Source organism: Megalops cyprinoides, chromosome 5, assembly GCF_013368585.1.
Source record: "Megalops cyprinoides isolate fMegCyp1 chromosome 5, fMegCyp1.pri, whole genome shotgun sequence".
Lineage (NCBI taxonomy): Eukaryota > Metazoa > Chordata > Actinopteri > Elopiformes > Megalopidae > Megalops > Megalops cyprinoides.
The window spans coordinates 33,637,777-33,663,035 of NC_050587.1; the positions used below are offsets into that span (position 1 = coordinate 33,637,777).

The following is a 25,259-nucleotide window of genomic DNA, read 5'->3' on the forward strand; positions in this document are numbered from 1 at the left end:
CTTGATTCTTCATCGCAAATCAACGACAAGCAGCTTTCGGGATCCAGTTCCCAAAGCCAAGCGGCCAGGCTCCAGAGGAATGGCCTTGAGCACTGCTGGCGTGCAAATGCACCAGCAACCGCAAAGGAACCTATAAATAACATTCAGTTATTGGTCTCTTTTTTTCAATTGCATTCCCTTCACTTTATTTTTCAGCTGTCGTACTCTTTATTACAAATGAACATCTGTTGTTTCGAAGGCGGGCTTGGCTCTTCTTTTAAGGTCCGAGTTCTTGGAGGGCGTCTCCCCTCTTACGCCTCCATGTGAATTTCGGGGTCCTCCATCAAAGGGGTGTCGTTGTCCCCCAGCAGCTCCGTCTCGGGGACGGACACGTCTTCACCGTGCAGGCCGGCTTGGGACGCCCCGTCGGCCGCGTCATCCTCGGCCGCTGCCTTGGCGTCCTCCGTCAGCAGGCCAGCGCGCTCCGTCCCCGAGGCGTTGGAGGGCGCCGTGGTGACATAGCCCGTGCTGGTGGAGCCGCTGCCGCTGTGGTGTGAGCCGGCCTTGGGCGCGGCCGGTGGGTGCATCTGCTGAGGTGGCATCTGCATGGGGATCTGCATGGGGTAGAAGTTCTGCAGGTAGGGGTAGGCCGGCATGGGCTGGTAGCCATTGACGGGGATGTAGAGCTGCGGCGGCACCATGGGCCGCATCTGGCCCTTCATGGGCATGAACTGGGCCTGCGGGAAGGGCGAGGCCTTGGGCTTGGGGCTGACATAGCGGGTGGCGCTCATGTTGCTGACGGGGCTGGTGCTGAGGGAGCTGGTCTGCGTGGTGTTGCTGGCCCCTGAGGCCTGGGCTGAGCTGTTGTAGTTGGACAGGCTCTCCCAGGTGCGCAGCCTGGTGTGAATCTCCTTGAAGCGGGGCCGGCGGGCCGGGAACTCGTTCCAGCACTCCAGCATCAGCGTGTAGATCCAGGCGGGGCAGTCGTCCGGGCAGGAGAGCACCTGCCTGGTCCTCACCATCTCCATCACATCCTGGTTGGAGTAGCCGCAGTAGGGCTGGAGCCCGTAGCTGAAGATCTCCCACAGCACCACGCCGTAGGACCAGATGTCCGAGTCGGTGGAGAACTTGCCGTAGACGATGGCCTCCGGGGACATCCAGCGGATGGGGAAGGGGTTAGTCCCGGTCAGCTTGTAGTAGTCGGCCGAGTAGACATCCCGGTACAGGCCCAGGTCCAGGATCTTGACGTTGAGCTTGTCGCAGACCAGGATGTTGCGCGTGGCCAGGTCCTTGTGCACCACGTGGTGGCTGGACAGGTACTCCATCCCGGCGGCCACCTGCGTGACGATGTGCAGGAAGTCGGCCTGCTCCAGGGTGGACTTGACTGTCTTGTCATCGTCGGAGCTGCCCACGTCTGAGTGGGGCGAGCGCATGACCAGGAACTCGTGCAGGTCGCCGTGGCCTGAATAGCTGAAGATCATGCTGATTGGCTGCTCCTTGGTGACCACGCCCAGCAGGCAGACGATGTTGGGGTGCTGGAGGCGGGACCTGAGCATCGCCTCGTGACGGAACTCCTCGCGCAGGGTCCCCTCGTCCTTGTCCTTGACGGTCTTGATGGCCACCACCTGTGTCTGCTCACCGGGGGCAGTGCCGTACAGGTGACCCTTGTACACCTTCCCGAAGCGGTCCTCCCCGAGCTCCTCCATGAAGCGCACCGCTGACAGGTTGATCTCTCTCAGCTTCGTCTGAGGACGAGAGGACGGTCACAGAATGAGTTGAACCATTATGGATGGATTCATAAAGAGATTCCTTTAAGCAATATATTACAGTTAGGTTGAATTGTATACCAAATGATCCTAGGTTTTGAATAAACAGACAAACTGAGAAACAAACATTGACATGGACATTACCCTAGTTATTAGTGTGTTATTTTATAGTTCTGGTTAATGTATAGGTATGGCTATTTTGTGATATACAGATGTATTTCTGTTATGGGTGGAGAAGGTATGGTAGGTGTACAGGTGTAGTTAACGTGCGGAGTGTGGTCGTGGTTTGCCTGTGCGGTTGAGGTTGTGTTCAGTTCAGTCAACTGGGTAGGGTTGTATTTATTGTATGCAGCTGGGGTTGTGTTTAGTGTATTGGGTGTGGTTGTGCTGCGTTTAGTCTAATGGGCACAGTTAATATGTGCAGTTGTGATTAGTGTCTATGACTAGAACCCACTGCAAGCTTTCTGCAGTTGTGTTTGTAGTTAGCGTATCTGACTGGGAGTGTGTTCAATGTATTGGGTGTGTTGTGATTCGCGTGTACGACCGATGTGTGCGCGCAGCTGAGATTTCTGCACGGTCCTGGGATGGGTACCTGGTGCTTGTGCTGGTTGAGCAGGGGCAGCTCCATGTCCTGACTGGGTGAGGCAGTGAGCTGCCGGCGAGGGGGCGTGTCCGAGGACTCCTTCTGCTTGTTCCGGCACATGCAGACCAGGAAGAAGAGGCAGGCGATGACCAGCGGGATGGCGATACTGGGGATGAGGATGAACAGGATCTCCTTCTTCAGGTTCTCAGGGGGTTCTGGGAACGCAAACAACATGGAGCGCTCATGATTTACCACATGATTTACATTCCATTCCATTACGTTACATTATTCTCATTTGGAAGCACTCTTATACAGAGCGACTTACATAGGCTACAATTTTTTACATGTTATCCATTTACACAACTGGATACTTAGGCAATTGTAAGTTGAGTACCTTGCCCAAGAGTACTGCAGCAGTGGATGCTCTTTACCATTACATTACACTGCTGTCTTACATTAAAACATATATGCATTTGATACAAATGGACCAAGGATATAGCATCCCTTTCCTATGAAATTGCTTCAGATCACTATGGAGAGCTAATTATGAGGTATTGTAAGATCAACACTCATCTGCATTAGTAACATCATTGAGAGGGATAAGAATTACCAGGAATATATTACCACTAGTTCCTTTTACAAATATAGAAAACACAACACATTTCTTTCACAAAGAACTGAAAGAATACCAAACACCGATCAGTACTTGATCAACAGCTCAGACCACCCTAGATAAGAACTCAGTTTGAATGCAAACTAGCACACGCACTGTGTCTCCGGGACCAGAGCTGAAGGGTACATTCATTGCACGGCCCAGGACCAGGGCTGAGAGGTACTCACTGCAGGGCCTGACGTCACACAGGTCCACCCGCACGTGCTTATCCATGGTGAAGCACCAGGGTCCCTCCATCTGCCCCCCGGGGTTTCGGCAGAAGTTGTGGCCGCCCCTCAGCTCCGGGTACTCCATGGGCGTCAGGTGGTGGCTGTGGGGGTACTGTGTGTTCCAAGGCTGGCACCGGTAGCCCAGCTTGGTGACACTCACCGTGCCCCTGTAGTCAGCCCCGCTGCCATTGTAGCAGCTGTGATCTGGGGGAGAATCTTTCACAGGCATTGAGAATTAGCAGGGGTGCGCACTCCACTGGCTTTACACATCTCACTCACAATAATGTACACAGTGCATTTTGGAAAGTATTAATACTTGAAAGAGCACTGTTGTGCTAGCTACCGCACTCAATTCACGAGACAGTCAAGTTTGTAACCATGACCTGCCACTAGAGGGCGCACTAGACAAGCAAGTCCCCAGAAGAAATGTCCCAAAATCGCAAGTGAAGAAAAAGCCAAGTAGTACAGAGGGGGAAACAGAACCAAAGCACATTAAATGAGGAATGTTTTCAGCTCACATAAACTACAATTAGAATCTTAAAATGAAGACCTCTGTTCAATATAACTGCAATGCTCATCCTCTACTTTGAGAAATGGAGCAAGTTGAGCAAGTTTTACTTTTTTCCCCCACTTGCTCAAAGGTAACATGCCCGGCCTTGAGATTTATCAGCACAGTGCCTTACTTTTTTTCTTATTTTACAAAATGCTTTTTTTACATATATGTTATCAACCCACACTCCAGAGCTGTACAATAGATCTGGCACTGTGATGGCCAACCTGCAGGCACAATTTAGCCCATGTTCAGAGCATTTTTTCATCATTTCAATTCATTCAATTCATTCAACACTTTCAAATTCAAACTTAGGAAAAGTGAAATACAGGCAATGTTGCTTTAAATTCACCATTTGCCTCCCCCTGGCTGACTACTACATTCCTGCCTGCATGCTCCTTTTAATGCAACAAACTGCAAAACAACCTCTCTCTACATGGACAAGTCTCATTCCATTCTATTCCACTGAATTCAGTTCAGAGGGTCAAAATGGGCTGCTATCTTCCTTGTTCCTTTTTAGTGGGCACTTTAATGCCCATGAAATAAAGTTTTACCGTATTCTATTTTCAATTCAATTTTATTTGTATAGCGCTTTTTATGACATAAGTTGTCAGAAAGCAGCTTTACATTGTTACCAGGCCTGAGACCCCCTGAGAGCAAGCCTAAGGCAACACTGGCAAGGAAAAATTCCCTAACTAACAGGAAGAAATCTTGACCAGAACCCGGCTCAGAGGGGGAGCCCATCTGCTTCTGGCCGGCACCGGCAATTTTCTGTTGTATTTGGAGGGTGAGGAAGCAGGCAGCAGGGGCACCTACATTTCTCCAGCTTCTCGACAGGCACCCCGATGCGCATGCAGGTGGCGGCCTCGGGCGAGCCGGGGTGCGGCAGCAGGTGGCAGCTGGGAAGCTCCAGCTGCATGAGGATCAGTGGGTTGGAGCGGGCGATGGTGTACTCGGTGTGGCACAGGTCGTTCTCCAGGGCCTCGCACTCATCCCGGCAGAGCTGGCGCCGCCGGGGACCCCGCGCGCCCTCGTCGCACAGCGGGAAGACGTAGTGGCAGAAGGAGGGGATGGCGAACTGGGAGCACTGGTCCGACAGGTGCGTGGACGTGCCGATCATGGTGAACGCGGCTGAGGGGACACGGAGTGGAGACTGTCAGCTCCGAGGGCAGGTTACCGTGGAGACGACGGTAAGAAGAACACACGCTTAAACGGTCTTGGTTAAGAAGAACACACTTAAAACACTGAGACCCGATCAGGAGCAGAACAGAACGATACCAAACAACTGGACCCTGAGACGTCTTGTAATTTACCACAGAGACGAAACAAAGACCTTCAGTGCCTCGCCAGTCAGAATGAGTTAACACATGTCAGATGCTCTGAAAACCCAAAAGAACATTTTTTTTTTTTTACTCTCCTCTAATTGTTACACTAGCTCAAACACTGGACACACAGGGCCGGCAAACGCCTGATCATGTCTTCCGGGGTCTCTTTAGTCCAAACTCTTAATCAGTCTAATGTCCCTTGATAAATGACCACACACTACAAGTATTCTGCTGCTGGAGATTTGATCATTGGGAGGAAATTATGTAGAACTGCTGTTCTGTCACCCCTAGCTACATGGCAGCCCACCTGTTTAATTTAATGTTCTTTCTTCATTGAATTTTAGGATGGAAATTACAGTACCATTACACAGCAGTCTGAACTACTCCAGATCTTTGCAGCTAACAGTTCACATTATGCAAGACACTATGTTAATACTTCAAGTATTCCTTAATGCAACTGCAGCTACAGTCATAAAGCACATAACTTCTACATTGTTCTTACTTAAACACTAGTTCTCTTTGCTTTATCATGTGTACTATGCTTGAGAACCTCAGACCAAATGTAGACATTCATACATAAATATGAATATATTTTTGATAAGAGAACAAGCACATATTAAACTATCAACAACATCTGCAGAATTTTGAATGAAGTACATTAAGCAAGGTAGAACAGATCTCTTTTTCCATGTGTAATTTCTCTTCCTACGGTTTCCACTGGAGATAAGGACAATCTGTTCTCTGTTGAAATATTACATATGAATATAGGGTAATGAAATTAAATAAACTCAATTTCCTGAGAGAAACTAAGCCAAATATTGCCTCAGTAGAATGACTGACTTTGAGCTGACAGATTGTAGGGCATTATGTATGCACAGTTCTGTGAGTACTGCTTATGCTCTAAGACTTTGTGATATCACTGAACTTCAAAGTTTTATTGTAATGTCTTCATTGCACGATATCTTTCTGTGAATTGTTATGCAATTCCAACTGAACCTGACATCTGTTGTCATTTCTTAGTTCTCTGTGTTCCAAATGTTCCAAGCAAGCAGTTTGAAGCAGTCATGGTTTTACAGATCAGATGTGCAAAAAAAAAAAAAAAAAAATCCACCAGTCAAATTCAGTTGCATTACAAATCCATTCCCATATGTTTTCCTTGTGAAAAAATTATATCACAGTGCACCAATCTACAAACCTCTACTACTGTTCTTACCAAATCACAGAAAACGTACATGAAAGGACATGAAAGGAGACCTCTAAAGAGTGATCCAATACAATCTGAAAGGCTGGGGCTACAAAAAGCAGTCTCAGTGAGTGAGCGCAGACTTGACAGTTATCTTGCTTGACGAAGTCCTTGTTTTCATTTTTTTTTTTTGCTAAAGGTGGTTGAGACATTTCTGTTTCTTCGGGGTTTGCAATTTTGTTTTGACACATTGAGGTGGTGTTTGATGAAGAACCTGATGTAAGACATGCACCTGAAGCTTAATCCAGGAATTAAAGGAGTTTGCCGGCGGGTGGTACACAAAGACAGTGTAAGAATGGAAATCGCTTTCATTCCCAGAGCCGACACCTCTGATTCAAGTAATCATACCGACAAAGCAACACAAAAACAAACATGAACTAACTTATTCAGTCTATTCAGTCTCACCTCAAAGGGACACGCCCTTTGCTTGGAGTAATAAATTTGTGAAAGCATTACTTTTTTTTGGTTTGTTTCTTACATTACATTATTGGCATTTACCAGACCCTTTTATCCGGTGTGACTTATATAGGTTACAGCTTTTACATATTATCCATTTATACAGATGGATATTTACTGAGGCAATTCTGGGTTAAGTACTTTTCCCAAGGGTACAGCAGCAGTGAACCCAGTGGAGAATTAAACCAGCAACCTTTCGGTTACAAGCCCTGCTCCTTATCGCTATGTTAAACTGCCATCCCAAACTGTTCTTAACAAGACGTTATGTATAGAGGTCAGCAAACTGAGCAGAAACATTGAGTGAGTGATGTAAAACTTAACGCTTGCTGAAACCCCTTCCTCAAAGCTAAGGACAAAGCATGTTGGTCTTTGAATCTCTGGTGCTGGTTATCCATGACTTACCAGAAGTAGAAGGCAAATTGGAAGGTAGAAAACACTGTATTGCTACCACAAAGGCAACTTTCTCAGTGTCAATGCTGAAACATGTAGTGTTGTAATGTATTTTGGATACTTTGTTGTAGGGACTGTTGTATCATAGTATACTTGTCAGATTGCACAAGTTAACTTGTGGTAGGGCTCAAATAGTGTTGTTCTCACACTCACTGGTCTGGGAATGTTGTTATCCTAGTCTGACACCGTTGCTCATTTAACTTCAACGGATACACTTATGTTCTATTGTGCTGGAAGTTGCTCTGGATAAGAACGTCTGCTAAATGAATGTAATGTAACGTAATGTAATGTAATCTGGGTGAAATCACTCACCTGTGATGCGGTTCTCACTCTCCCCCTGCATCTGCAGGGACTCCACGTAGATGCTGCGGTTCCCGATGAACCGGGCACAGGCGATGCCACGGTACGGCTGGCAGAAGCCCTTCTCATGGGACCTGCCGGAACACAGACTGCTCATAAGCCCAGAGTCCATTTCCTGTCCGTAATTAACCAATGCCCATAGGACCCTGCAGAGGCCTGCTGTCTAATTGGACACTGGCAGCCACTGGCAGTTCCCTTACCTCTCCCATACAGGCTGTGGGTTCTACAGGCCTGCTCATTTATTTTGCACTCTATGTGAAAATGTTACATCCCCACGATCAGGGTTCGTGTGCCAGCTCACTTTTGATACTTTGATGATGATTAATTATGAAGGAAACATTTTATGTAAATCTGTGATGTTTTCTTTTAACTTTATGCAGAAAAATTATGTTTGCACTTCCAACAGCACAGTAAAACTAAGAATTTCTTCCCTGCATCACATCTGCTCCCCGGTCAAATCTTTCCCAGCACTGCCATGTTTGAGTTCAGAATCTGTTTCCAAAGCAAACGATCTGTGCCATGACTGGTGATACACTTCTCATGGGGGGGTTTGTAATGCAAAACTTCCCATTTTCATGCACTACGGAAGGTGGTTTTCGGCACTACAACCAAATGAGAAAACTTTACGCTTCTCCTGTAATGTAATATCCCCCTTCAGAGCAGCTGCCATCAAATTGGCACCAGGTTGGTATTTTAATTAGATTGCTTGCTCTAGAAGAGGTACTTTATTTCCCCTGTGCAACAGGACCCATATGTCAGCCTGAAAGGGGAGGGTCACATATGGACCAATGCATGACAATAACATGACACAAAGTGTTTGAGCCGCAGTGAATTATGTCATGAGGAAAAAAAGCAAAAACGCAAGCAACCATTAACTTGAATTTGCATTTCTGGAAATAAAGATATTCATTAAATAATAAAGAAAAAATGTTCAGCATTTTTGGTGGGGAATGAGGTGTAACACTGGAAAAATGGGGGAAGAAGTCTGTAGGAAAGATCTTACACCGCAAAACACGAACAGCCAATGCTTGTGGGTACTTATATATGTGCTGAGGAAAATAGGACTTAAGAGTGTTACTTTGGAGCATTCACTCCATCAACTCTAAAATGAACTTTTAACTAATTACTTTTGATTGTAATGTGACTGAAAATACAACTGTTCTTACGATAATCCACAGGTAAGATTTTCCACCGCGATGAGAAGAGAAACAATGTGTGAGGGTTACAGAGCGTCACATGCTACGCATCTCCCAGTCTGTCTGTGCAGAATCCTGCCACTTAACCGGGAAAAACAAACAAACTGCTGAATTTAACATGCAGTCTGAGGCACAGAGAAGTTGCTTATATGGGCAAAATGCTATTAACTGATTAGCACCTTCAGCAGCCCTGCCTGTTACAGAGGTGTGAAGGGGGAACCTGAGGTGAACGGAGTTTTTTGTGCCTTCTGCTCTAGGGAGCTGAATTGCAGTGTGCTACCTGAAGTCAGGCGTGCCGCTTGCTCTAGTTCCACCATGCAACATTTTTACAGGACTGAATGAGCTGCAAGTAAGGGATAATAAACACATTCTAAATCTTCACTGCTGAAGCCTTTGAAATGGCAATTTGCACTGGAGAGGGACTGGTCCCTTTCAGAGTGTGCCAAACGATTTTTCACACATTTGTCCAAAACGCAAATCAAATCTGTTTTTCTTCTCAGCTTCAGACTGAAATCTGTTTTTGAGACACAAAGAATCATCTGAGCTGGTTCCACTTCAATCTGGAGAGAAACTACTCCAGGAAGAGTGTTTTTTCCTCTTTGAGCCCTTTAAATTACAGCTACAAGGATATATCTCTTAACTGCCTACAGTACATTAATTACAGCCCTGTGAGAAATCCCCTGGGCAGACATGAAGTTGAAATTTCCTTTACCCATCTTTTAGACATCTCTGGCCTTGTTTGTGTCTCCCTGTCTGACTCTACTCCGGGGGAAAAACAAAGCACAGAGGGCAACCATGACAAGACGCTCCGGAGACAGGGCCGAGATTCCGAGTGACAGCTCCGGAGAGTTTTACGGGCTGCGAGAGAGTCGAGGAACATGGGGTTCGGAACACTGAGGGTCGACGAGGGGCGGCAAAGGCCTGAATTCTCCATTAGCGTCGGAGCGGCGTTCCCCACGGGCGGCGCACTGGAGGCGGTCCCCATCCCTCAGATCCGGGCGGAGAGGAACGTCTGGCAGGCTGTAATTTATGTCACCACGACATTATCCCTTTCAACAACGAAGGGGAGCCGGACGGGAAACACAGCGAACTCGAAAACTGTCTGCGCTGGGAAGGCGTTTCAGTGACCTTTCAGCCAGCCACTTCGCATGCATAAAAACATCTCATAGCACTAGGGAGGGAAGCTGCAACGCTGTACGGGTTGTCTACACCATCGTGTTACCTTCGACATTATGCAGCAGGGACAAAAAAAAGGGAAAAACTGGAAAAAGCATGGCAATAACGTGGTTTGGTGGTGAGCGCAATGGACTGCGGAGCTGAGGATTGTGGGATTGAACTCTCAGTGGGACACTGCTGTTTTCCTTACAGCGGAGCTCTTTCCCCGACATGTTCAAATTAACTCAACAAAACTATCAGCGAGCAATACTGCGGATGAGAGCAAAAAATGACCGATCCGCCGCTAAATACCAGCACCACTCACGAACGACAGCCCAGGGGGCAAGGCCGAAATGACTTGCAGGCCGAATGTGGTGCTGCATTCAGACCGATGATAAGTCTGATGGAGTGTTGCACAGTGACTGAGGATGCTGGTGTTGAGATGCTGGGGGGAATATGGGCCACTCCTCTGGTGAACACTGCCTTCACAACACACACACACACACACACACACACACACACACACCGGGGATGTGACACGTGATCTGAACACCGAACGAGGTCAGGAAAAGAACAGGCCTGACTCACTGCTGTGAGGAAAACAGCCAGCGTTTGCTGGCGGCCCCCTCCGCCAGCACGGCTTAATCAGCTACAGACCTTTTCAAAGCAAATCCAGTACTTCAGAGACACGTTTGGTCGTACATTAATCTGTGTTTGTACTCCAAGTTAGTTTTGCTCAATATTTTTGCGTACACATGTTGAATATTTTATTTGAGTCCATCTGATATTGTAGTCACTGTCATCGTCATTAACAAAGCAATCAAACACCTTGATGGCTTATTAGTTCTAGGTTTCTGGAGTTCCATCACAGATTATGCTGTCAGGACTACCCAAGATGCTTTGCTTACAAAAGACATACTAGCAGCTGAGCTCTGTGCCCTGTCAAGAGAGTATGGGGGAATCAAACACAAGAAAGCACTATTCAAGACACAAAGGCTGCAGACAAGGACAATTTTGTTCCTCTGAGCTACTCTGGTGGCTTACATGTGAACATGATACATTAATTGCAAACACTCGGTGAATTTCCATTGCGAGACAAAAGGGCAAAAACACTCAACGGCCAAAAGCTGCAAGGAAAAGCGATGCAACTCGCCAGCGAAGGCATAACTCATCCGGATAAAAGCGCAAAAAAAAAAAAAAAAAAATCAACCTGAGAAGTTGCTGCTTTGCCTTAATATGGATTCAACAGAAGGGCTGGGTAAGATCAGCTGATGACAATCATCTGGCGAAGCAGCAAAGGGCACTTTCTGTAAAACATCCTTCCCCCAGCATTCAATATTCCCAGCTCTGCCCACCCATACCGTAAACAAAAACAGAGTGATCAGTACCAGACAACCCTGTGCTCGCGCTCGAGTCCTCAGACTGTGGCAGCACACAGACCCCACCAGATACCTCCCAAATCACTGAGGAGGGGTTCACTGTCACCTCTCAAAGCTCAAGGCTGTATTACGTCTATAAATCAGGTCCACGGTTTCGCTGCCAGTTCAGAGAACATGTCAGGCCTCTACTACATCTTTCACTTGTTTCAACCTCACGACTCTGTGAGTGGACATGGCACAGAAGCTAGAATCGCCCAGCGTTTTTCATTTTTCATTTTCTTCAAGCAACGCACCACTATTTGCCAAAGGAGCTGTCAATGCCTAAACCCGCAGTTCTTACAGAGTCAATAACATATGGTTACAATTTCTGTGCAGTTTGGATTGACTGCAGGGGTTGTTTTTTTTTCAAGCTCATGTTTGAAAAGAGGGGGCTTAACAAGAATTAGATTTACTTCCCTGTTAGCCAAAATATGGAAAAAGGTAGAACAAATAAATACATAAATAAATAAGGGACGTAAGAAAACAAATGGAAACCGTTGCGAGGGCCTCCGATGTTGCTGCAGCCTAAACCTGCTCATGAGAGTTCATGAGATTTCAATGGCTGGCCGTGGTTTCAAAACCAGAGCAGTGCTTATAACAGCTTGAAGTGGGGAATCATGGGTAAACACCTAACATCTGACAGCGAGTATTCTCAAACACAGTCCCAAGGATCAACAAGGATGGGGGGGATGCATTGCATTCATGTTTCTGTGTTTTCACAGGTGTACAGAAAAACACATTTATTATGTTCTCCCAGATGCACACATGCAATTCCAGCATCTAGAACTACAGTACTTGCACACATGCTGATGTGTTTGATAACTGCTTACATGGCAATAGTCAACATCTTTTGAGCATGAACATGGGAGACTGTTAAAGTGCTATTGTTTGCTGTCCTTCTCAATAATGTATTTCTCCATGCAAAGTACAGCAGTGGCACTGACATCCATGAGTGTATTATAACCCAGATGTGCTGTCTTGTGGTATTGCTTTTTCATTGTTGCCTCTGTTCCTTAACTTGTAGCATGTCCACTCTTGAAAACATCCTTTCATTCACATTTTGAACTGCTGATTATCCATGCAATTGCACAAAACAGAAGAAGTCTGCAAACTGTATTTATGTAAAAAGGTCTTAAGACTGTAAAACTTCAAAGCAACTGCAGTCATGGTGTGGTTTTCTAAACCACGCAGAAAGGAAAACTAATTTATCTACAACTTCCAAGGCTGGCTGTGCTAAAACTGGCATGGCTGGTTATGCTTTATTTGTTTCCTTTTTTACAAAGGATGGGAAAGGCCGCAGGAGAACAGGTCGGACAGTGGTGACCATTAAGGTTGTATCCTCCCCTGCGCCTGTTATGAAAACATGTTAACTTCATTTAACATCAAACGTCCACTTTGTGCGTCACTGAAAACTCGCGCACTTAAACGTCTTCCTTTCGGATGCTAGGAGCAAGGCAGCTAGGAATACGAAATGCCCTCCCTTGAAATTCAATCCTCAGAAATGCCAGTCTGAGATTTCACAGAGGGATCCAAACTCCCGACTTGTGGAGAGGCCCTGAACAGAGGACTATTTGTGCGACTCCGAATAGGGCACGTAAGCAGGTCGCGTAAAAAGAGGCGGAGAAACAGAGGAACCTATTTCAGGAACATTTTACCTGCAGCAAGTTAAAGTGCACATTACTTTCGGTCGGAAACGCACTGACAACGCTTTAGAAAATAAAAAGTATGTTCTAGAGCCATAAAACACTTTTTTGGTTTGCGGCAGACCGTGTTTAGAGGTCTTTTTCTTCGGCCAAGACGATCCCACACAGATATGATGGGTAATTGAATTACCGATAAAAGATGTTGCTTGGAAACAACACGTAAGTAGACCGTTTTGTTAAAAATACAGCACAACAAAACAGTGTGCTCTGTCTGAGAAAGCCCCCATTGGACAAGACGTAGTTTTCTCGGTCCGCAGCCAGCGCGTCTCTGATGTTCTCCACATGGCCCCACTCCAATTCGGTATATTGTGAAGATGCTGAATAAAGGACTATGGCCTCATAGAGTTGTCTCCGTTTTAAAATATTCCAGCCTTTACAGTTTTATTAGTTCAGGAAAACACACGGCATTAATCTGTCCAATGAACACAAGGCCACACAATCGGCATTTAAAAACGAGAAGGACACACTATTTTTTCTGACGAACAATCAGACATGATCTCTTAAGGAATGAGATAATAAAGCCACGCTTACAAGAACTCACACAGGCAGGTTTTGAATATTTTGATGCTTTCTGAGATGTTTTTGAGAAGTCTAGGTACACAGGAATAACGAACTGGGAGGATCAATTAAACCCTACACAAATAAACAAGCTAATTACTGGTAAGTTCTATAAAAGATCGCATTTTTCTGGGAAAACAGAACAAAAACTTTGTGTAACAGAGAACGCAGACTACGCGGTTCAGAAATATAGTACAAAATGGCTACAATTGTATCCGTCCAGGGCACGGCGCTGACAGCGAATAATGCGTGTAAATATATTAGATTTACCTTAGCAAAATATTTTTCCCAGTCACCAAATCACCTTTAATTGTATTCATATGCGAAACCGATTTAGTGCTGGCAGAAATGATAACGTCTAAACGTTTAAATAACGTCTTCATAGATAATACTCTTGAGATATGCCATTCCGTTCTAAATGGCATTCAGATGAAAAGCGTGGACTTTTAAACTATCACTTGTGTGATCAGAGAAACAAAACCATCTGGTAGGCTACACAAAGAAGCTGGGATAAAATCATGATGAGGACTGAAGCCGTTCTTTAAATGTTAGAAATCTAATGGAGATATTTATTTTTATCTTCATTTTGGCTTCTTAGCTTATCTTCCTTTCACAACATTTCACCAAGAATACTACAGTCAACCATTGAAAGACTCTACAGTCTGGCCCAAGATGCATGCAACCGCAAGGTGGCGACACTTCACCCACAAGAGTGAAGATCACGATAAAGGGGGGCTGGCAAAAAAACAAAAAAAACACTCATCAATGCCTTCCATAATACGGAGTCAAGGGTTAACAGGCGAACGTTATTCTTTATCATACAAATAGTACCGACAGAGCATTGGGAATCCCATAGAACTATGTCTGCCCAATAAAATGGGAGAGAAATGTCTATGACATCTTTACTACAGCTCACTTAAACCTGCACTGACGTCTTTCCCCTCTGGCGGAATCGAGAAAGGACGCGGGGCTCGTCTCTTTCCTTTCATGGGCAGCGTGTCTCTCGAACTCGCTCGCGGCACCAGGGCGGGAGGCCAAAACCGAGCGCGCTGGAGGGCTCTGATTCAGAGATACAAAGGCATTCCTGCAGTCTGGAATTTATGACAGCGGACTAATCCGCCTGTGACCTGCGTCTGAAGAAAGCATTAGCACCCCGTTATATTACTGCAGGGGCCTGCGGGAGCATCCTCGCGCGGACCCAGTCATCGCAAGCCTCGCGGCTACCTCTGAGCAGCGTTGCAGCGCAGGAGCGCGAGGGCCACAGGGTGTTTTCTCGACGGACCGCGTTTGGGAACTAAATGAGATCTAAACTTGCTGCTAATCAAATTCGCAAACAGGCCAAGCACTGATTCTCTCACGTGTTCTGTCGTTCTACACATATATAACTTTGTATACGTCATTTGACACTAACTGCACAGATAAGTGGGGAAAAATAACGCAGTACCATTTCAAACAAAGACTCTACCTCCTTGAAAACGCCAAAGCTACCAACGTTGAGCACAAAGAAATGAAACATAACCAAGTGATGATGCATCTTGACCAAGTTAAACATTCCCTGGCTGCAAATGCAATGAGGCTGTAAGGACAGCTAAGTGGTCCAAGAATCTGGTGCCAGCAGACCTGTTACATTACCTCTTTATAGAGCTCTTTATACGCTCAGAGCTGGACTACAATTTGGCTTTAAAATACCGCCCAAAGAGCTGGGACATGCCGTGAGTTTCCTTTAAAAAAAACGGACCCAAAATGTTCCTGTTCTGGGTTCCTGTTCGCCAAACGTTTCCTGTTTTACTTGTTTTATTCGCTTCTGTGAGAGCCGCTTTTCATTCAGACATTGTGCTATTTATTTTAACGTATGTAGGGACAATTAGGACCCTGCCTCACGTTTTCATTCCTAAACAGAGAGTGACTGCTGGCTTTCTTCGCTCTCAGATAAATTAGGCAGAGCCGGGCCCATGACAGAATGGCCCTTTTGTTCTGTCTAAAAGGGTCCCAAACAACCCTCCACTACACCTTTGCAAGGTTCTCGGGTCTGTCCCTTCCCATTAACCCCCCAACCCCCTCCCCCCCACTACCACCACCCCCAAGGTAGGCTTTGTTAGACTCTGAATCCAATAAGAGATCTCAGAAGGGGACACTCTAGAAGCACTGCAGGGGTTTGTGTCCACGGGTTAAACTGTGGGATCCAAGGGGATTGTGGGTCTGTTTGGTTAAGCATGTCCTTGAGGTCAGCGGAGTGAAATTATAGCCTGTAACACCAGGTCTTGCTGTGCAGGGGAGGCCAGTGAACCATCAGACAGACACATTTCCTATACAGTCCCAATTATATCATTTGTTAGTTAAGAGTATTGAAAAGTCAGACATGTAAGAACTGGAGTTTGGTTTGGCCTAGAAACACATTTACAGTAGGTTTACGGCTTGTTCTTGACTTGTTTCCCATATTCAGGCAATAGAATTGCTTGAGTACTAAACTTACTGTCAGTGTTGTGCAGGCCATATATTCAACAATGTGGCAGGGTTGGGGAAGATGAGATTGTAGGTGGGGGTGACTAGAGTACAAAATAACTCAGCTACAAACATCTGTAACCTTTAGATTTAACAGGCCTACTCTTAACATGAATCAATGTTCTTTCCCATTCGGAGCAACCCACTGCTGTCTGACTTCCTTTGATGAAATCTGTGGTTACATTCGCGCAATAAAGTCACAGTCTACATGTCTGTAGTACACACTACAAAAGTGCCAAGAATTCAATGTTAAGGCAAGTCTGCAGGAGTATGCAGATCTTAGATGGATGATTAGTTAGTCTAGATGCTACTGTTAGTGTACTGTAAGGCTGTGATGTGGTGTCACACACATGCATGTGCGCGCACACACACACACACACACACACACACACACACACATAAAAAAAGCTACTCACGGGTCATCTGGGCCATGTGTCGGAGACTGCCCTGTAGAATGGAAGGAGGAGAGGAGTGAGAAAGGGGGGGGGAGGTGGAGGAGTGTGCCTAACATTGTCCAGTCACTTCCTCTACACACCACTGCTTCAGCTGCATGCTTTTGTATTTCTGTTCCAAACACATAATCACAGTCCAAGAGACAAGCTGTAGGAATTACCATAGTGTGACAGGGTTTTTTTTTTTTTTTTGTAGAAGAATTAGCGCTGTGAGACAGCATGGAGTCCCCAGAAGTGACATCTTGTTTTTTGACATGGTTGTCAACCTACTGACAATGTTCAGAGTGGGTATTCTACCACACCATAATTGTGTGGTTATTTATTTCTAATGTAGCAAAATAATAATAATAATAATAATAATAATAATAATAAATAATAGCTAAAACCCATCATTATCATCTTATATATGTTTACAAAAGCACAATAATTATAATTAAAATATAATGTAATTCAAACCATTGTGTAAACCACATTGTGTTTGCTTTGCACATTAAAAGTGAATAGATTTTTAAATTGTATATGTAAGGCAGATGTGCTCAATATACTTTGTAGAAACTATAGATGCACCTCCAGAAGACAGGTTCATGTACCAAGCAAACACAGCTGGGAAAAGACAACACAGGTGGTATCTGGGAAGTTTGTAATTAGCATGTGGCTTTAGTTCTCAATGTGGAACTCCTTTATCATGCGGTCTGTATGAAACATACTGTCTTCTGACCAACTCTTACAGACACTTTCCAGCACTTGGACGAGGAGCAGTTTATATTTCTCCCTGTGACACTGTTTACGTCAAGTGGTTTTGTCCGTTTCCCTCGAACAGAAAGGCTCTGACTGTCCACTCTTTCATCTAAGTTACTTCAGTGTTGAAAGACTGGAACTTTGTGGAGTCTTGTTTAAAACAAAAAACACTTGTTTTTACAAAGAGGACTTTGTAGACAAGAAAGTCTTGTTCTTTACAAAGCTCTTTACTTTGTAGACAAGCAGCTTCCTGAATACACTTGAAAAAATACTCATGGATGTGCTTTAGAATGCCACTGGGACAACTGGAAATGTTGCCATCTGAATACAATCATAACGTAAGTGTTTTGTTAAAAAAAAAAAAAAAAAACATTGTAGATTTGTCAGCATCCAGCAAAATGGCAGATTGTACTTGGATGTAAACGGGGAGATTTATACTGGTGCCCTCAAATAAATCAATACCAATGCCAGGGTAAGATTTTCTACAGATGGCCCTTGTTTAAATACTGACATGGTACTGTTCCAGCCCTCTCTGACACATGATTTTCCCAAATAATGACCGCAAATAACCAGGCAGGAAAGAAAATATAATAAGTGCTATGATGGAATAAAGATTGGTTATATAAAAGCAAACCAGTAGTGCCTGACTGAATGCATGGATTCATCCTTACATCCACTAAGCAGAGAGAGCAGATGTATGTTAAGTGAAAAACCTAATTATAACAAATCTTTTGATATTTCAATAAGATTTTTGTCTTTTCATGTCTGATGGACACCAAGCTGCATATGTCCACGAAACACAATTTTTAATGTTTTGAGAGGAAGATTCTGATATAATTTAAAGGCATGAAATCTGTAAATCTGTAAAAACCATTTGCTGTAATTTTTACCCTGTGTTACAGAATTTACTGAAAATCTGGTTTCTTCTTCTCATTCAAATCATGGCCATATTTCAATTCAGTTACAGTTTACAGTTGCTGGAGCAAATATTTGGCATGAATATGAATATGCACTTTATGCAACTGTAAATTACATTTGCTCTTCTTTCAGGTGGTAAAATTATTTGTTAAACGGTGAAAGAAACTAAGTAAAGATATTGAAAAAGCAGAGGAAAAAGCAAAAGAGGGAGGACAGCACAAATGAGTGTGACACAGACTGTGTATGAGAGCTAGCATAATAGAAAGAGTGTAAGGGTTTGAAAGAGCCAGAGAGAGGGGGAGTGTGTGTGCATGTGAGCGAGAGAGAGGGATAGAAAGAGTGTGAGAGGGAGAGAGAGAGTGTGTGACAGTGTGTGTGTGTGTGTGTGTGAGAGAGAGAGAGGGGGAGAGGTGTGAGAGAGAAAACCTCAGTCTCTTACCAAGTCTGACATAGAGAACTCCCGTGGCAGAGATGACCTTCACGGAGTTGGAGGCCACGCACTGGTAGTACCCCGTGTCGGTGGTGTCCAGGTCCTGGATCCGCAGCTTGGAGCCGGACTCGGTCTTCCTGATGGAGATCCGGCCCTGCTCTGGCACCACCGGGGCATCATTTTTCAGCCACTTGATGTTGGGCTTGGGGTTCCCCATCACCTTGCAGTGCAGCGTGGCCGTCTGGCCCTGCACTATGGTGATATTGTTCACCGGCTCCAGAAACTCCAAGTAGTACCCTAGTGGGGGGAGAGGGTCAGAAAGGGTCAGAGGTCAGGGCCCAGAAGATGAATGTAGGCTTTAATAGCTCACCCCCCCACCCCCCCCTTTTCCCCCAGCCCCTCAGTTCACTCAGCCGGTTTGGAAATTGCTGCCTGGAATGAGCCGCTGAAAGAGCCTCGCTCCGAGCCAGAGGAGCAAATTGCCTTCCTGTTCGTGTTGGATACAGGCACCGCATTCCCATTCCAGATACCTCTCCTCTCAGAGAACAGGATAAACACGACATGACCGGTCAGCATCTGTTCGCTACGGCGCTGACCTCCCCGTTTGATGGCCTAATCCCGCCCTGAACGGGTGAACTCGGGACCACGCAAGCGGCGACATCTGGATGAAGTAACTTTTCAGCGAGACAAACTTCTTCCAGCAAAAAGGACCACCCCCACCCCCCCACCCCCACGGACCCGCGTGAGGATAAACGTGAAATGTTGCATTACAGTTCAGCTTAATTTCGCAACAGACAAGTTTCATAATTCAAGTAGCTGTTATTTTGCTATTCTATCACGCAGCAATTTGTTCTGTCTGCAGGCGAGGATGTTCTGTAGTGTTGATTCCCCTGGCTCAAACCTCTTAAAAATACATGGCCTGTAAAAGAGTGGCCATTATTCAATTACTCAAAAAAAGAGAAAACTATTCAAAGCATTAACCACATCCTCTTATGCTAGAGGGGGGGATTCAAATGTTTTATTCTTTCAGTAGATCTCTTCCAACAATGCTACATTGTGATGAATAAAAGACCTCCATACCTGCAAGATGTTTGCTCACATGCCTTTCAAACCAAGGGGAAATTTTGAGGGGTTGAAAAAAATTTGTCGCATTCCATCACAGCCAATGGTATCTTCTATACCCCCACCCCCATCCCCATCCCCACAATTTGGGGGCCACAATTTTGAATAATGTATTAAAACCAACCCCCAGGTTCATACCTAAAGATGTGGTAACTGCAGCTATCATAAATCATAAGCTTTCACAGTTTGAATTAGTAGATGGGTCACTTGCCAATTTCAACCCACCCAAAGCCTTGCACATAAGCCCACAGTCCCACTGCAAAGTCCTTCTGGTAAGGAAATGCTATGCCACAATTCAAGGTATCACAGGTGAATAACTGCAGGCAATCTTTAGTTTGGGAGCACAGTGCCTCAAAGCTTCATCCTGAATGTCTGTTCTTTTGTTCAGCGGACCTGAACGGCGTGGACTTTTCCCGGCTGCCCGTGGAGATGTGACGGCGAAGGCAACACATCTGAGAGGTGAGGAATGGCACAGCTGTGGGCTTTGTCACCTCCCTTTTTACCGTCTACAAAGGGTAAAGGACGGAGGTGACAGGTACTGCCCACACGCCAGAGAGCTTAGAGCTCGTCACGTGACCAGCGTGGCCAATCACAAACCAATGGGCCTTCATGGGACAGGCGGGCAGGTCTTTAAAGTTCAAACCCCTGGCCACCCTTCCAAAAATCTATCCCAGCATGCCTCCTACACTTCCTCCAGTCATGTGATATCAGCAATAAGGTGGCTGTCACTAACAAGCAGGCAACCAATAGCAACACTCTGGCAAAGACCAGGGGGTGGAGCTTTATACCAAATGAGGTAACCTGACCTTACGTCACCACCACTCCAAGCAGCTGCGCAGATGTGAGCCGAATGCACAAAGGCGTTGCTAGAGAAAGCGAAAAAAAAAAAAACCTAAACAAAAACAAACTGAAACCCACTACACTTAAAACGACGAAAGCCGCCACATCATGCAGAAAGTATTACTGTTCTCTGCCACTGAAGTAGAAACAACCGTTCTGAGAGGGCCGTTGTTATCGGGGGGTGTAATGACAGGATGTGCATCACTTAAGCAAAGGGGGAGCTGGCAGATGCTGATCTCTGACTAGAGGAGACGAGTCTGCATCTGTGTATGGGTGGGTGGGGGGTGAGATCCTGGTTCAGGGGGGGCAGGTTCAAACAGGCTCGTCGGAGCAGCGGGCGTAACAGATCTCGGCCCGCTCCTGTGGGCATGGTCTGTTAACTTTCGGCGTGAAGAGGAGCCGGTGAGCACGCGAGCCTCCGCTGACCCCCCCCCATTCCTGGCGGGAAGGACAGTGCAGGACTAGACCCAGCAAACGCATCCAACGCAAGAGGATTCTTATCTTAAAAACATTCCGGCAGATTTCTTGAAGAAGAGGACCGGAGGTCTGTTCTCTGTAAAGATATTTGAAAGAAGACAGTTTTCTCTTATCCCCTGCCCCCTTAGCATGTGCATATAACTGGAATTTGTAAGTAATGTTAACTCTTTTCTCCAAGAGTTTAATGGGATGCACAATGCCTATACACTAAATTGATGTGCATACATCACAGGCAGACTCAAGTAATCAAGTGCTTTGTGCTTAACCAGTGAGTGTTAGCTCCCTCCAGCTTTGTGATAGGGATGTTTCATGTCTGGTTGTGAAAGATTAAGGAATATACTCTTATATATGATCTTATATATACTCACACGGTTTGTAATAGTGTACATCCACACACATTTGGCATTAAGCCAATACTAACAACAAAGTATCTCCTAGCTTGCATTTTTAGTCCTATACTTTGTGACCAAGAACTCAGAGAGACTGCTGTAATTTCAATAATTAGATTGATTAACCTCAATTAAGAGTGCAGCACAACACATTCTAATCAAATTTTAAACCATTCTTAAAATGTCAGAGTTTATAGTCTGCCAAAAATGGCTATGCTTTGCTCTTACTCGGTCATGAAATCTCCTCCAAATAATCGTACATACAACAGCACAGGCAGAATGCCATTGCTGCAGTAAGGAAATAAACCCTTACCAATGTGTGACACAGTGGGTATGTTCACATCACTGACTGCAGCCAAAGATGGTGGGCGTACTGACATTTTTTTATAATGTGTAATGCAAGGAGATTACTAAGTATGAATGCCCGTGTTGTTATTCTATGGTCCTTGTTGAAGTAATACTAACTGACGCATGCTTTATCCTTGGACATAAAACACAGGCATAACCCACAGGTTGTGGCTTCAAAGAAATGCGATCTGCTGATCCGATATGGCAGATCTGAAAATACAATTCAATTCAACAATTTGCCTTTTCACAAAGGGCTCGATGTTAACTCAAGCAGCCAAAATGTAACTCAAATGTCAACCTCCCACATTAACCAATACCAGCATACTAGATTAGTGGGCCAAACAGAGAGCAAGGAAAATGTGAACACTCCAAATTGACAATAATTTAATCGCTATGGTGTTTCTTTAATTTTTTTTTTTCTTTTTATCCTGGAGGGCATGAGGGTGTTGGCTGCCTTACAGCTGTTGATTCAGGCAAATCCACAAGAAAGCTCTCTCAGAAGAAGGGCAGAGGGACAATCGCTGCTTGGCATGGGATTCTCGAGTTCAGACAGCTGACCTGGAGTCCAAAAGTCACCTGTAGGTCCTGTAATGTGATTAATCATTTTACCACCATAATCCCTGTTACACACAGGGCGTGATGGAGACACAAATAGCTCCACAGTGCTGGGCCAAAGGTTTTCCCATGATTCTCGGTGACGTTTCAGGACATCCACACCGGACAAGTTTACCCGACACCTTTTAAGCAGTTGTTTGTGTAACTCAAATGCTGATCAAATTTTGTCAACCAATTCAAGTGGACAAAATGCCTTTAAAAGACTTAAGTAGGTGTAATGACCTAAGGTATGGCTCTGAGGAAAAAAAAGCGTGGAATACCTGGCAATGTAGGCAAGAGAACAAAAAAGTACAATGTCACTTTCTTCTGGGAAGTGATGATTAAGATTTCAACTCAGACTTCATCCGAATGGCTAAAGTAATCATGAACACTGCCACTAAGTCTATTCTCACTGAAAAGCACAATGTTGGCTACATATCACTACTAATCTCCCACATGAATAATGAATACCTTTGTAGGAAGATGGATGGCGGGTGATGCCCAGCAAGGCCAAGGCTTTAAACGGAAAGGTGCTACCAACAAAGTTGGACCTTAATTGGTTGTGTGTAATGCTTACACCTAAAACATTTTTAGGGGGCTTTACTTGTTTTCTCCTCTTACAGCTAAGCTTTATTCTGCTGTGCCGTCAGTATACTGGGTCAGGGCATGTAGCTTGGGTAATGGTGGGGGGTGGAGGGAGAGGGGATAACATGCCAGGTACTAAACTGAGTCATGCCCATTCTCCATTTCATACTTCGGTAGGGGAGGCCTTATCGCCAGTCTTGCCTCACTTGGAGCTGCCTTCGCTTCAGTGCATGAGTCTACCTGGCAGCTGCCTGCTGTTCTGAAGCCAGCTTTCATATCACCTCTGAGGTGGTTTAAAGCCAGGTCTGAACTGACAACTGTGCAATGACAATGGAGCTAGAGAAGCGCTGGCAATAATGTGCATTTGTGCACATTTTACATTCCGATGAGTCATTTTATATTGGTTCATCAGCACTCCAGAACACTATACTCCCTTAGCTAGCAGTGCTTCCTGTGTGTTTGTTCAAAAGGACACTTAGCGGTCTCCTTTGGACCTCACCCTTCCAGCAGGTTCATACATTCCCCATCTTTCTTATTTATCCTCAGAAGAGGTCTCTGCATTTCCTGCGCTTGGAACGTCAACTGTTCCTGTCCCAGCATGCTAGATAACACGCCACAAGCAAAACGTCACACTGGGTTTTCCCCCTGATGTATACACTAGTGACACAGTTGGAAAAAAATTCTGTTTACCTCTGTTTGGGTCACAACGGTGTCAAAAAGTGCCTTTTTGCACTTTTAACTTGTGTGGTTTTAATTTAGTTGGTAATAAATATTAATGAAGGCATCTGATTTCTTTTCCAAATGTTAAGATCAAGAACTTACTCAGATGGGTGTGTGGAAAAGTCTCACATTCGTGTAATTAGCTGTCATCATTAATAATAACACAATATTTATTGAGGGACTCTGAACACAACCAAACATCAAATATGTTCACATGTGAGGAAAAGATGTGAAAAGAGCAAAGCAATAGATAATTGAAAGGTTCAGAGGATTTGAAAATAAACTATAAATCATACACAAATATATACAAAGACAACAAAATTTAAGAGTTTTGAAGGTGGTGGTTTTTCCTGGTGCAGTGTGAATAGTACCACAGCAGCAATTTGCCATCGTTTTGCCAACATCAGTCCCTAGTGTGAATAGTAACCAGTGGGTAAAGACAGCTTTTCAACACCTACAAACCACCTATACGTCTGATGTGAGAGGCTCTTTCATGTCTCTTTATTGACCCCAGGTCAGCGTTAATTAGGAATATCTTGAAGGTGCATGTCCCCCGCTTTGATGGACTGCAGAGTATACTTAATTCGCTTTCTCCAAAGGTATGCTCACCTCATCTTACTGATTACAGCTCAGTAGAGAAACAAGGGAATACCGCAGCAAACACAAAGCACAGTTTCCAACCAACTAATGCACCAGAAATGTGGCTGTCCAACGGGTCATGCACGGCCTGACGACAAACGCAATGGAAACAAATCTGAAGGGGCCAATCACGGCAGACCTCTCTCTGGTGATGTCACTGTCTCTAGGTTTAATTAGAGCTGCTCCCCCTCACCACCGCCACTACTTGAAATGCAGCCATTTTTGAAGCAACAGCAGCTGGCTCACAGATACAAAAATGTTCGCCTGCTTTTTCAGCAGTTGCTGGGACGATGAGCAAAACCAGGGGTGATGACATGAGATCGGGGACTTGAAAAATTACTTGAAGAGTTTTTTCTTTCTCCCTATTAGCCAAAGCTCAGCCAAAAAAACTAACAGCATTATGAGGGAATAGAGACACAAGAGGGTCTTTTTTGGACAGACATTTACAATATGGGGCAACACATTGCATAGCAGTTGTTTTGATGTAAATGTACTCCCGGATTAAAAAAAAAAAACAACCAAATTTAGATAAGAAATATGTTATACATATGACCAGATGACACCAACAGAGCCCTTTTATTTACAACCGAAAAGCAATAAGAAGATAAATTTCCAGATGCTGTGGTGTATCGGCTTGAAACTGTGCCTAACTCATAAATCCCTAGGCGAACTTCTTCATCAATACTGGCCAAAAGCTAAACCCCTTTATGGCCGGGCCATCTACATATCAAATAGCAATGGGGCGCACTCGATTGGTTCGGCTCTTCCGAGAGGAATAACGAGAGGAGGGGGAGGAGGGTGGGGACAGCCACAGGGAGCGCAGAGCTTCTCGGCGGTTAGCCTGAACGGTCACCCCCACACAACTAATGCAGTCTGACCAC

The 25,259-nt window shown here is 45.0% G+C and overlaps 1 protein-coding gene across 1 annotated transcript in view; it reads right to left on the minus strand.

The window, feature by feature from the left end:
• Positions 1-25,259, minus strand: part of ror2 (receptor tyrosine kinase-like orphan receptor 2) — an 82,830-nt gene continuing 57,571 nt past the window's right edge. Inside the window, exons 3-9 of the mRNA XM_036529253.1 lie at positions 18,674-18,961; positions 16,543-16,573; positions 7,547-7,668; positions 4,577-4,891; positions 3,169-3,426; positions 2,338-2,543; positions 1-1,724 (exon numbers count right to left, since the gene is read on the minus strand). Of these exons, the coding sequence (XP_036385146.1) occupies positions 291-1,724; positions 2,338-2,543; positions 3,169-3,426; positions 4,577-4,891; positions 7,547-7,668; positions 16,543-16,573; positions 18,674-18,961 (2,654 nt within the window). The 3' untranslated portion in view covers positions 1-290. The remainder of the gene's footprint in view (positions 1,725-2,337; positions 2,544-3,168; positions 3,427-4,576; positions 4,892-7,546; positions 7,669-16,542; positions 16,574-18,673; positions 18,962-25,259) is intronic.